At 37.4% G+C, this 12,040-nt stretch overlaps 1 protein-coding gene across 7 annotated transcripts in view; it reads left to right on the forward strand.

The window, feature by feature from the left end:
• The window catches only part of DOP1A (DOP1 leucine zipper like protein A), a 109,377-nt gene that overhangs the window by 63,464 nt on the left and 33,873 nt on the right, over positions 1 to 12,040 (forward strand). For 6 of the 7 annotated variants that reach the window (XM_047731922.1, XM_047731921.1, XM_047731924.1 and 3 more), the window contains 5 exons: positions 1,633 to 1,747; positions 2,474 to 2,707; positions 7,599 to 8,226; positions 8,897 to 9,171; positions 10,741 to 10,893. In XM_047731922.1, coding sequence (XP_047587878.1) covers positions 1,633 to 1,747; positions 2,474 to 2,707; positions 7,599 to 8,226; positions 8,897 to 9,171; positions 10,741 to 10,893 — 1,405 coding nt within the window. Of the gene's footprint in view, positions 1 to 1,632; positions 1,748 to 2,125; positions 2,156 to 2,473; positions 2,708 to 7,598; positions 8,227 to 8,896; positions 9,172 to 10,740; positions 10,894 to 12,040 lie in introns of all 7 variants that reach the window. The other variant, XM_047731927.1, reaches the window with a different exon arrangement.

Below are 12,040 nucleotides of genomic sequence, written 5' to 3' on the forward strand. Positions count from 1 at the left end.
AAGGTTTAAAAACTTTGAAAACCCAAGAATAGGGACGCCTGGGTGGCTCAGTTGGTTGGACGACTGCTTTCAGCTCAGGTCATGATCCTGGAGTCCCGGGATCGAGTCCTACGTCGGGCTCCCAGCTCCACGGGGAGTCTGCTTCTCTCTCTGACCTTCTCCTCACTCATGCTCTCTCTCACTGTCTCTCTCTCAAATAAATAAATAAAATCTTTAAAAAAAAAAAAAAAAGAAAAGAAAACCCAAGAATACTGGTGAACCTGAGTGGAATCTGTGGATTCTAGACCAAATCCTCTCAGAACCAGATTAACCTCTCAAGCCTTGGGAGCATGTAGTCAAAAGTAAGCATGTGCGATCTTGGAATAAGAAGTCTTTTAAAAATACAAAACAGTAATCCCTATGATGGTTTAGAAAGTTGTTTGCTTACTCATTCAGCAAATAATGAGCACCTAGGAATACAGACAGTCCGAGTCTTTCAGAGACCTTACAGTGGGAACAAGTAAAATATTCACATGCTTATTCCTAGTATTAAATTAAAAATTACCTTGGGGCACCTGGGTGGCTCAGTTGGTTAAGCCTTTGGCTCAGATCATGATCCCAGGGTCCTAGGGTTAAGCCCTCTCATGTCTTCAGGCCCCTTGATCAGCAGGGAGCCTGCTTTTCCCTCTTCCTCTGTTTGTGTTTTCTTTCTTCCTCTCTCTCTCTCTCTTAAATAAATAAATAGTCTCTTTTTTTAAAGTTATAGATACCTTAATAGATTAAAATGTGGTAGCAATATTGAGGAAATCACGAATATCTTTTTGCCATCCAGCCATGGCCTGGGTTTCCACCTTCATTTCTATATTCACAAAGACTCATCTGCCTTTATTTACCTTCTGTACTATGCCCTGAACACACAGGGCCTGAGCTGTCACTCCTGCTGCTGAACCTTCACTTGTATTATTTCTTCTAAAATATTCTTCCCCCATCTGGGAGGTCCTATAGGGAAGTGACCCACCTTTCAGTAACTTTCCATGACTCTCTCAAATCTCCCATCAGAATCAACTCCTACACTGCCAAATTGGTATATTTATTTGTCTGTATGCTTATATTTTTGCTGATTAGGGACTCTGTCATATTCTTTGTATCTTCAGAGTGTAGGGCAATGTAATGTCTTATATAGAACTAATATGATTTAAAGTGAATGTTTGTTGGAGGAATGATCAGAAGAGGCTTCCTGGGGGAGATGTTTGATCTTAAACCATGAAGGATGGGTGCATTCTGGATTTGAGAGAATAGGGTTGAGGGAGGACAAGTTGGTATTTTTTAAAAAAAGCCCTGAGGTTATCAATCAAGCAGCAAATAATCCATTTTAACTAGGAGATGATAAGTGTAGTGGGAGCAAGTCCAAAAAAGTGAGATCCACCCAGAACGCTTGGAAATAAAAGATGGGGGTTCCAGGGAGTTTAAACCATTAGGAATCTTGCTTTGGAAATTTTCCACTTAGAGTTAAGTGTCCTGGGGAAAGGGAATATTCACAGGAATATCATTGTGTGTGTCCCAGTGTTGGCTCTCATTAAAAAGAAAGTGATGTATATGTGATATGAATATTCATATCACTTATACTTGATAAAGTGAATTTTGTCCTTTTAGGAGGACATTGCACGCCAGACTTCAGATTGGACCTGGAGATAGTAGTGAGTCATCTGAGTTACAGCTGACGAATTTCTGCTTACTGGTGGATTTTTTGTTGGATATAGTTTCTTTGGTAAGACCATCTTGGTAAAAAAAAAAAAGTATTGGGAAAATGTAATAACATAGTTCAGGTATTTCATGTTGGAGACAGACTTCATCTTTAAATAAATTTCATCTTTAAAGTTAAATTGATTTTTTTCCCTTTTGGCTTAGCTTTGTTCATAAATTTTTCCAAGTGCTTTGTCCTCTGACATAGATAGGATACATAAGTAAGTCTTATGTACTCCATGGAATATACTTCATAGCTGCGTGTTATTGAAATCTTAAATGTTTAGTGTATAGTGGTCTAATACTGCATTTATACTCACTAATAATTCTTTCTATTAAATGAAGACTGTTGGAAATCTTTTCTCCTTTTCTCTCCTCAATTCTTTGCTTTCTCATTTTGAAGCCTACTAGAAGTATGAGGGTGCTGTGTCAGGTATGACATTCAGCCTGTCTTTTGTCTTGAACTGATTGTATTCGCTTTTTTTATATTATAATTTCTGTAACATAGCAAATTAAACTGGGGTTATTTTATAATATATACCTTGAAGTACTTAAATTGAGAATTTGGCAACAAATTATTTAAGTCAGTAATAAAATGAGCATACAATGTTCATTAAGAGCATGATATGTATAAAATATTACAGATGAGTAAAATTATTTCTTTTGTTATATACATTAAAAATAAGTGAAATAATAGAATTGGGGGGTTATACATTATACAAACTTTTGTCATTTCACTTTCCGTCATCAGGAGACTTATATTGAAATCCAGACAGAACATTTGCCCCAGTTGCTGCTCAGGATGATTTCTGCCCTGACAAGCCATCTCCAGACATTGCACTTGACTGAGCTCACAGATTCACTCAGGCTCTGCTCAAAGATCCTTAGCAAGGTTCAGCCTCCACTCTTATCTGCCAGCACTGGAGGTGTGTTGCAGTTTTCAAGTGGGCAGAGCAACTCAGTCAAAGAATGGGAAGACAAAAAGGTAAGGTGTGCTATTGTTTTTGGGATTAGACCAATTATATTTCTTCAAAGCAGAATATTTTGTATATAGTCATTAAAACATTAGTGAATTTTTTCTAGATTCAAGTGTTGTGGTTCCAGAATTCCCTGCACTTTCTATTCTTGGTAAATGTAATCAACCCAGAGAACATTTCTGGACTTTGATCCCGTTAAATGCCCCTAATATTTTAGAAATTAGCTTTAGCCACAGAGGCTTAATGCAGGTACAGGGGCAGAGTTTAAGGAAGGAGCAAGCTGCTCCGGTTCTGAGCAGCCTTGGGAAGTACAGCCTGACCTCCCGTCATCAAGGGGAGACACACATTTCAAGGCTACAGATTATAACAATGCTCAGCGGTTTGGCAGTTTCCCGGAGAAACAGCCTGCCTCTTTCTTCCTTTCCTAAGTAATCATGATAAGTCTAATTTACCCTACCATTCTCAGGTCTTTCATTTTTGTATTATATTACCGTTTGACAATGTTTTCATAAAGATCATGGCAACGGATCCTCAAAATGCCTGGAGAGGTAGACAGGTCACATATTGTGTTTTGTTTTGTTTTGTTTTTTAATATTTTTATTTATTTATTTGACAGAGAGAGAGCTCACAAGTAGGCAGAGAGGCAGGCAGAGAGACGGGGGAAGCAGACTCCCTGCCAAGCAGAGAGCCCAATGTGGGGTTCGATCCCTGGACCCTGAGATCATGACCTGAGCCCAAGGCAGAGGCTTAACCCACTGAGCCACCCAGGTGCACTGTAGTCTTCCAGATTCTTACTGCTACTTTAATGATGTTGAATAGAATTACACTAATTTTAATGTCTGACCATAGTATCATACTTAAAACACTGTGATGCATCGATGGGAAAAAAACATGTATGTAATTCCATTGAGTTTAGGCACAGTGGCTGTATTTTAAGACAAAGGTTTAAAATTTTCTAGTTTTCAAGGTTCCTTACCTAAATCCTGGATTTGTATAGTTGCCCTTACTTTTTCAGTTGCTTTTTTTTTTCCAGCCAGGCAAAATATTTTATCAGGATAATCTAATATAACCTTTCCCATCAAGTATTATCCTAAAATTAATCCTAAAATTAATTCATATGAAATGAATGTCACTGACCCACAATCAATTTAAATATATCCCAGGATTATCCTACATAAACTAAAACAAGTCTTTTATTTTCCTTCCTACCTGCTTATTATTTATATGTGACATATATACTGATTCTGTTGTAGGAGAATTTATTTTGTTCTGCTATTTCCTTAAGTTTTGCCTCTAGGATCTTCTTAGAAATTAAACTAAAATAGGTACTAACTGCTTTGGAGTATTTTTTTGTTTTTGTTGTTTTTTTTTTTTTTTTTTTTAAAGATTTTATTTATTTGTCATAGAGAGAGAAGCGAGAGTGAGCACAGGCAGACAGAATGGCAGGCAGAGGCAAAGGGAGAAGCAGGCTCCCCGCCAAGCAAGGAGCCCGATGTGGGACTCGATCCCAGGACCTGAGCCGAAGGCAGCTGCTTAACCAACTGAGCCACCCAGGCGTCCCTGTTTTTGTTGTTTTTTGAATGAGATTAGTTTGAGGAGGGGGAGGACCTCAGGATTCTCTCAATAGCATATTCAAATATGTGAATATTTACCATTAGAAAATATCTGGAGGCACTTCTTGATGGTTACAGGTTAAAGTAAATGGGAACATCTATTCATACTAAGTGAAGGATAATTAAATACACTTTTTTTTTTTAACATAATGGTTCATTAACCTGAGAGCACACTTTTCCCTCTCTCTTTGGTTTTCTTCTACATTCTCAGACCATAAGATGTTCTTTACTTTTTTTTTTTTTTAACTGAAACACAATGGTATTGTCTTCACTGAAATGTCTAAAATTTATCATATTTGAAAGTTAAGGGTATTTTCTTTATTCCTTTTCAAAGATAAGTGAAGTAATGATTCTTTTAAAAGAATTATGACTCTAATTTTGTCTCTATGCACTTAGCACATTTTTATAAAATCAGTGTATTAGATATCTATAACCAAATGTCCAAGACACGTCATTTCTTTCTCTTTTCAGAAAAACGTTTTATTATAAAATAATCTGAAACATAGTTACGTAATACAGACCATGCAACTAAATAAATGTATACAAGTTTAACTGAATTTATAGCTCGAATTCTCTTAATGTAATGCTCATTGTTTTATGATCCTTATATGAAAAAGATTAATATACAAATAACTTTATAATAAATTAATGACAGTTTTTTCATTTAAATAAGACTTCTTTTCAAAAAGGTATTAATATAAGGTTTTAGATGGCCTTTAGCCTTTCAAGTAGAAATGTCAACAGTTTAATTCTGATAGCTGCCTCTGAAGTTTGGGATTATAATATGAAAAGTTCTCATACTATTATAGCAATAAGCTATGGTAAAAATATCATGAACTTTAGAATCACCTAAGCTAAGCTCATCTAATAACTACTAACCTTATTTGCCATGTACACTTGGGCAGGTTTTGTTTTCAACTTCAGTGTGCTTACCTTCGAAACAGAGAAAACAACCACTTTATCCAGTACCCACTCTGTATTCAGTGGTGAAGTAGACACAGTCCCTGTCTTCCTGACCCATTTTTGCTAGTTGGGAGACACACATTAAACAAATAATTGCACATTTAATTATAGTTGTGATAAACATGAAGGAAAATAGAGTGGTGGGAATATGGAAAATGCTGTGATCTGACCTTGATTGTGGGTGTAAGGAAGGCTTTCTTAAGGAAGGATTGTTTGACTGAAGCCCTAGAGAATTGGGGGTGGGATGAGGTAGAAAGAAGAGAGCTCTTGGGAGAAGAAGAAGCATTCCCAAAACCTCTTTGGCAGAAAAGAATGCTGTGCACACAGCAAGGGGAAATGCAGTCTTGAGATAGGCAAGGGCCAGGTCATACAGGGCCTTTTCACTATACCGGGGCTTTTCGTCTTTATTTTGGAAACAGTGGGAAGATGCTGAAGGGTTAAAAGGCAAGTGACATAACATGATTTGTGTAATAGATAAATTACTTAGCAGTGTGCAGCATGGGTCTCAAACAGCGTGGATGTGGGGAGACCAGTAGTGCGGGTGACAGGTGGTGGTAACATGCTAACAAGATGGGGGCGTGAAGACAGAAATAAATGGATTAGCTGCACTTGTGAGAGCAAACAATCAGCCCTAGTAATGGATTGGTGAGAGTAATGAGTGATCACTAAAATTTATTGAGCGCTTAACTAACTGGCAGGCACTGGGCTGTGTGCTTTAGATATACTGTATTAATCCTAACAGCAACTGTGAAATGTAGGAACTATTGTTATCTCAGTTATATTTATCAGGAGACTTCGGTTTAGAGATGTTAACTTGCCAAGCTAGTTAAGTGGCAGAACCGTAGCTGACTCATGGACAGTAACCTTCACCACAGTTCTGAAGTGGATGTAGGGCAAGTGTGAAGGAGAGGTGGAGAGGATCCCAAGAATCTCCCCTAGGTTTCTGTCATCTGATTTGATGGATGGTGGTGTCATTCACTGAAGCAAGGAGCGCTGGGGGAGACCCAGCTTCCTAGCAGCAGAATATTTAGTTTGTACTTTCAATAAGATCACTTTCTAGTTACTAAAAAGTCCTCTTATTCAAATTTAACTTATGCTCCGGCACAGTCACCAAGCAATTCTTTTTTTTTTTTTAATTAAATCATTTTTTAAAATTTATTTTCAGCATAACAGTATTCATTGTTTTTGTACCACACCCAGTGCCCCATGCAGTCCGTGCCCTCTCTAATACCCACCACCTGGTTCCCCCAACCTCCCACCCCCCCACCTCTTCAAACCCTTCAGATTGTTTTTCAGAGTCCATAGTCTCTCATTGTTCACCTCCCCTTCCAATTTCCCCCAACTGCCTTCTCCTAACTCCCCATGTCTTCCATGCTATTTGTTATGCTCCACAAATAAGTGAAACCATATGATAATTGACTCTCTCTGCTTGACTTATTTCACTCAGCATAATCTCTTCCAGTCCCATCCATGTTGCTACAAAAGTTGGGTATTCATCCTTTCTTTTGGAGGCATAATACTCCATAGTGTATATGGACCACATCTTCCTTATCCATAGCGATTCTTGATATGTACTTTTGTTTCCTTAAACTAAGTCAGAAAATAGGCTTGGTGATTGTACTGCTCCTCTCTTTGTAGGAAGGGGATGGTTAATGCGTTCCAGCCGTACTCTAGCAGCTGGTCTTTCATTAATATTTTAATTGTCTTCCTGTCTTTTCCTTCAGATCACAAACTATTTCTTTTATTCCTAGTACCTAATATAGTGTCTGGCACACAATGTGGGTTCAGTAACTGTTTGTTGAAAGAATGTAAGATTAATGGCACACATTTAAATAGTACTTTATGCATTTCATACAGAAATTTCACATTCTTGGTTTCTGAACTGATGACCTATTAGACTTTATTTCTAGTTTTTAAAATTTCTCATTCCTTGCATTGTTGAGACATTAGGAAAGTGATTTCATGAAGTAGACTGAATATATTGTCAGTCATTTGAAAACAAGGACTATGGATCCTACAGATTTGTGCATATACATATTTTGCCCTCAAGAACCCAGCCTTACTACCCATGTAGTAAATAATAAATACTTAGCAAATGAGTTTGTTAATATATTCATTAGACCCATACCACTATTTCCTAATGATTATCATAGACATATGAATCGGTGGTAGAAACTATTCTAAGATTCATCTGGACACGTAAGACAAAGTTTTAAATCATCTAATCCAAACTGACTTCTCTTAAAACATGGCCATTTTAAATTTTTAATTTCTAATATACAGACGTAACCACTCAGCCTTTGCTCTTTTTAATCTCTATCAGGTCTCGTCAGTTTCTCTTGAAAATCCTACCGAAGTGTTTGAAGATGGAGAAAATCCACCAAGTAGTCGATCATCAGAGAGTGGATTCACTGAGTTTATACAGTATCAAGCAGACCGAAGTGATGACGTTGACAGAGACCTGAGTGAGGGGCAGGGGACAGCTGCCATCCCCATTGGCAGTACATCCTCTGAGACAGAAACGGCCTCCACTGTGGGATCTGAAGAAACCATCATCCAGCCCCCTTCCATAGTCACTCAGGGAACAGCACCTCGAAGTGGGAAGACAGCCCAAAAAACTGCAATGCAGTGCTGCTTGGAGTATGTCCAGCAGTTTCTCACCAGACTTATCAACCTCTACATCATTCAGGGTAACACTTTTTCTCAGGCTTTGGCTGCAGAGCATCCAGGGGATCTCAGTCGAGAGCGAGAGCAAGGAGAGACTCCCAAATGGGACAGAGATTCGCATGGAGATGTGAAAGACAGAAACATAAATAAACAGAAAACGTCAAAAGAATACCTCTCTGCCTTCCTCTCTGCTTGTCAGCTCTTACTGGAGTGCTCCAGTTTCCCAGTTTACATTGCTGAAGGGAACCATACCTCAGACTTACATCCTGAAAAATCAGAAACTGGTAAGGTCATCTTAGCTTTATTTAAATATTTTTTATGGCAACCTTTTTTTTTTTTTTTTTTTTTTAAGGAGCACTCAGATATTAAAACTGGGACCTTTTTTTTAGCCAGTTAGTTTCATAAAGTGTTATTTAATATTTGTAGACTTTTCTAATGAAATATTATCTTTATGGGGTGATATATATTGACATTGGAAAATGTTGTGATTTTGGTGTCTTTCACAGTTTGTGTGCAAATGAGTAGAAACTAAGAAGGACATTAACTCCTTTCTCTGGGGAAAAGTAATGCAACTTTTAGATCCATTGGTTTCCTTTATTAAGACTAGTATCATATATGTTTACCATTATTTAATTTTTATATATGTACACGCATAGTGCAATGGGTACATGAGTGCTACATAACGTGTGTTGATTAATGTACCATTTTTTCAGGACAGAGAAATAGATTCATGACTTGGCATAAGAAAATTACATACTAAAAAAGTTCATGAAATTCTTGTTGTTGTTTTATTTTCTTAAAGCTCCAGTCTAGGTGAGAAACCATGGTTTTACTAACAGATCAAGGCCTGAAGGTAGTAAGAAAAGGTGCTTTGTTTTTTTTTTAATTAACCTAGAAGTTAGCATGAAAGATTTAGCGGGATGAATCCTGTTGGTTTCTGTCTTTTCGTTTCAGACTGGGAGCACGTGCAGCCTCCACTGTGGCTTCAGACTCTGATGAATGCTTGCAGCCAAGCAAGTGATTTCAGTGTGCAGAGTGTTGCTATTTCATTAGTCATGGACCTGGTGGGACTGACTCAGTCTGTGGCCATGGTCACCGGGGAAAACATCAACAGCGTGGAGCCTGCCCAACCCTTAAGTCCAAACCAAGGAAGGGTAGCAGTGGTTATTAGACCTCCCCTCACTCCAGGCAATCTGCGATACATAGCTGAGAAGACTGAATTTTTCAAGGTAAATTCTAAGAAGTACATACATGAGTAAGATGGTACTTGACCTACTTTGCTTAGCAGAGATTTTAAAGATGGTAATCAGGCTTCATTGAATACCTCTTTGTATTATACTGCATAGAAAAAGACCAATACCGTGCTTACTCTGTACTGCTTTGCCAGTCTTGTCCCCAGTTCCGTGAGAGGGAAGAAGATAAGGATGAGAGGAGATGGAGATGAGGTTAGGGAAGGCAAGTATCAGGGCTCTAAAGCACAGAGGGGATAATTTCAGCTAAAAAAGAGGTAGGATCATTTACACAGTAAAACTTATTTCCACATTTTGTGGTGATGACACTTGTGATTTTCGTAGAGTCGAGTCTCAGCTCTCCTCAATTCCTTGGAAAACGGTCTCTGACTCTGTATTAATTGGTCATCATCTGTGGTGTGTGATGCCGTTCAGAAAAAAAAAATGCAGTTTTTTTTATTTCCATCACAGCAGTACAGATGATATCGTCTACATAGAAAGAATATCAAATATATTGGATTATATTACATCTTAACTAGGTAGATTATTTTTATCTAAAACAAAAATTCTTAATTTCATCTCATTTCATGTCATTGTGCCCCACCAGATCAATTGTCCTGCTAGGTTAGAGTTGGCTTTTTTAAGTGTTATGGTGGGAAACCCTAAAAATGGTTACATTTTTTATTAATGCTATGGTAGATCATCACCTGCTGTGTTAACACATGTAACTCTGAAATATATACAACCTATTTTGTATGTCTTAAATAATTTGGATATTTGGACTATGAATTAGATTTCATTTTGTAACATATAAACCATAATATTAAACAATATTCAGTGTGGGGTTTGTATCCTCTTAAGAATAATGTATTCTAGCAACACTTTACTAAATGTCACTAAAATAGTGAAATGGGGTCTTCCCTGGGCTCTGGAGAACGTACTTCCATATTTGATGTTTAAAACAAATATCAGGGGCCCTGGGTGGCTCAGTTGGTTAAACAGCTGCCTTTGGCTCAGGTCATGATCTCAGAGCTCTGGGATCAACCAGGTCAGGCTCCCTGCTCCATGGGAAGTCTGCTTCCCCCTCTTGTTCTGCCCTTTCCCTGCTCATGCTCTCTGTCTCTGTCCCTCCGCCTCTCAAATAAATAAATAAAATTTTAAAACAAAATAAATATTATTAGGGAGGGACCTTAAAAAATAAAAATAATCAGTCAATTGTTAAAGGTCTATCATAAGAGGTTCTAATGGTCTATATAACCAAAAAGCACATCAAAAGGTACACTTGTAAATATCATCCTAGTGGCGTAATGGATATTGAAGACCTTCGAGATCTGGCATTCAGAGGCTTGTTGTACCTAACAGGAAATGCTTGTTAAAGAAGGTTTAATTAGCCCCGCATCAGGCTCTCTGCTCAGCAGGGAGCCTGCTTCCTCCTCTCTCTCTGCCTGCCTCTCTGCCTACTTGTGATCTCTGTCTGTCAAATAGGTAAAATCTTAAAAAAAAAAAAAAAAAGAAGAAGGTTTAATTTATGGTTTCATAACATTGTCACTTTTACATCTTTTTCTATAGCATGTAGCTTTAACATTGTGGGATCAGCTGGGAGATAGGACACCTCAGCATCACCAGAAAAGCGTGGAACTGTTTTATCAATTACATAACTTGGTTCCTTCTTCTAGCATCTGTGAGGATGTTATAAGTCAGCAGCTAACCCACAAAGATAAGGTAAATTCTTTTTTTATCTTGTCCCACCCCACCTGCCCCACTCCCATTATACCAAAAGGTAAATTAAAGAAACTCTAGGAAAATTATTGTAGCTAGTATCTGATTAGAGATGACATAAATTCATTCAGAGTGACCTTCATATCTTTAAAACAAGTTTGTTCTGTCCTTTTTGGAAGAAAGTTCTTTAAAACAGCATCAGTATTACGAAAAATCAAATACTGGATTTATTTCTTGATTCAGGACACAAGTTGTGGATGGCGATGATTGAACTTGTTGCCATTGAACTTGTTGCCGGTCCAAGTTCTTGGATCATTTAAAGAGGAATCCTTGGTGAAGGAAGTATGGATATGTTAACGAATGCATGTGAAATGAAGCAATGTGTGTGTCAAGTGAAATTTATAAGCCACAGAATGCTAATATGTGAGATATTATTTGCCTTATAATAAATAACCAAAATAAGGATTTTGTATCCTAATGTATACAGAATGATCCAAAGGTCAGTAAGAGTAAAACTGATAGAGTTCTGGGTGCTCCTAAGAAAAAGCCGGAATTGTCATTCTGGTTGACCTCTTCAGGGCAGTTCAATGAAGTATGTGGTCTTCCTGTGCCTGCTCTGTAGTGTTAATCCAGGATTTTATCAAACAGCTTTTAGAAGTGCATCACCCTAATTTTTAAGAACTCCAAGTGCTAATGAGTTTGAATGGGTCCTAAAAAAAGGCATTGTGTTGAGTAAATGAAGCTTTTGGCAAGGGGAAGTGGCAAATGGAGGAGTAAATGAGAGGAATAAGAAGTTTATCCTATTAAAATTCTCTATTTTAGCACATTTTTTGAAAATTGTTTAGGAATAAAATGTTTAACAAAGCTTTGCCTTTAATTTCATTTGTTTACATTAAGTATAAATCTAGGACAAATTATATACCTGAGTTGCTTGTGTAATATTTTATTTTTGAAGAAATGCTAAGTTCTGAATAAAGGTATTATACATCCATGAAAAAAATTACAATACTGTTTTTTTTTACATGTTTGTATTAGTTGATGTACAAACACAGGCTTCATAGGAAAAGCATTATTAGGCCTGAGGAAAAAAAGAGAGCACTTCTCTAACTGATCACAAGCAATTTAGAGAGTTTCAATCCCTGATGGGGAG

The sequence above is a fragment of the Lutra lutra genome, chromosome 6, assembly GCF_902655055.1.
Source record: "Lutra lutra chromosome 6, mLutLut1.2, whole genome shotgun sequence".
Taxonomy (NCBI): Eukaryota; Metazoa; Chordata; class Mammalia; order Carnivora; family Mustelidae; genus Lutra; species Lutra lutra.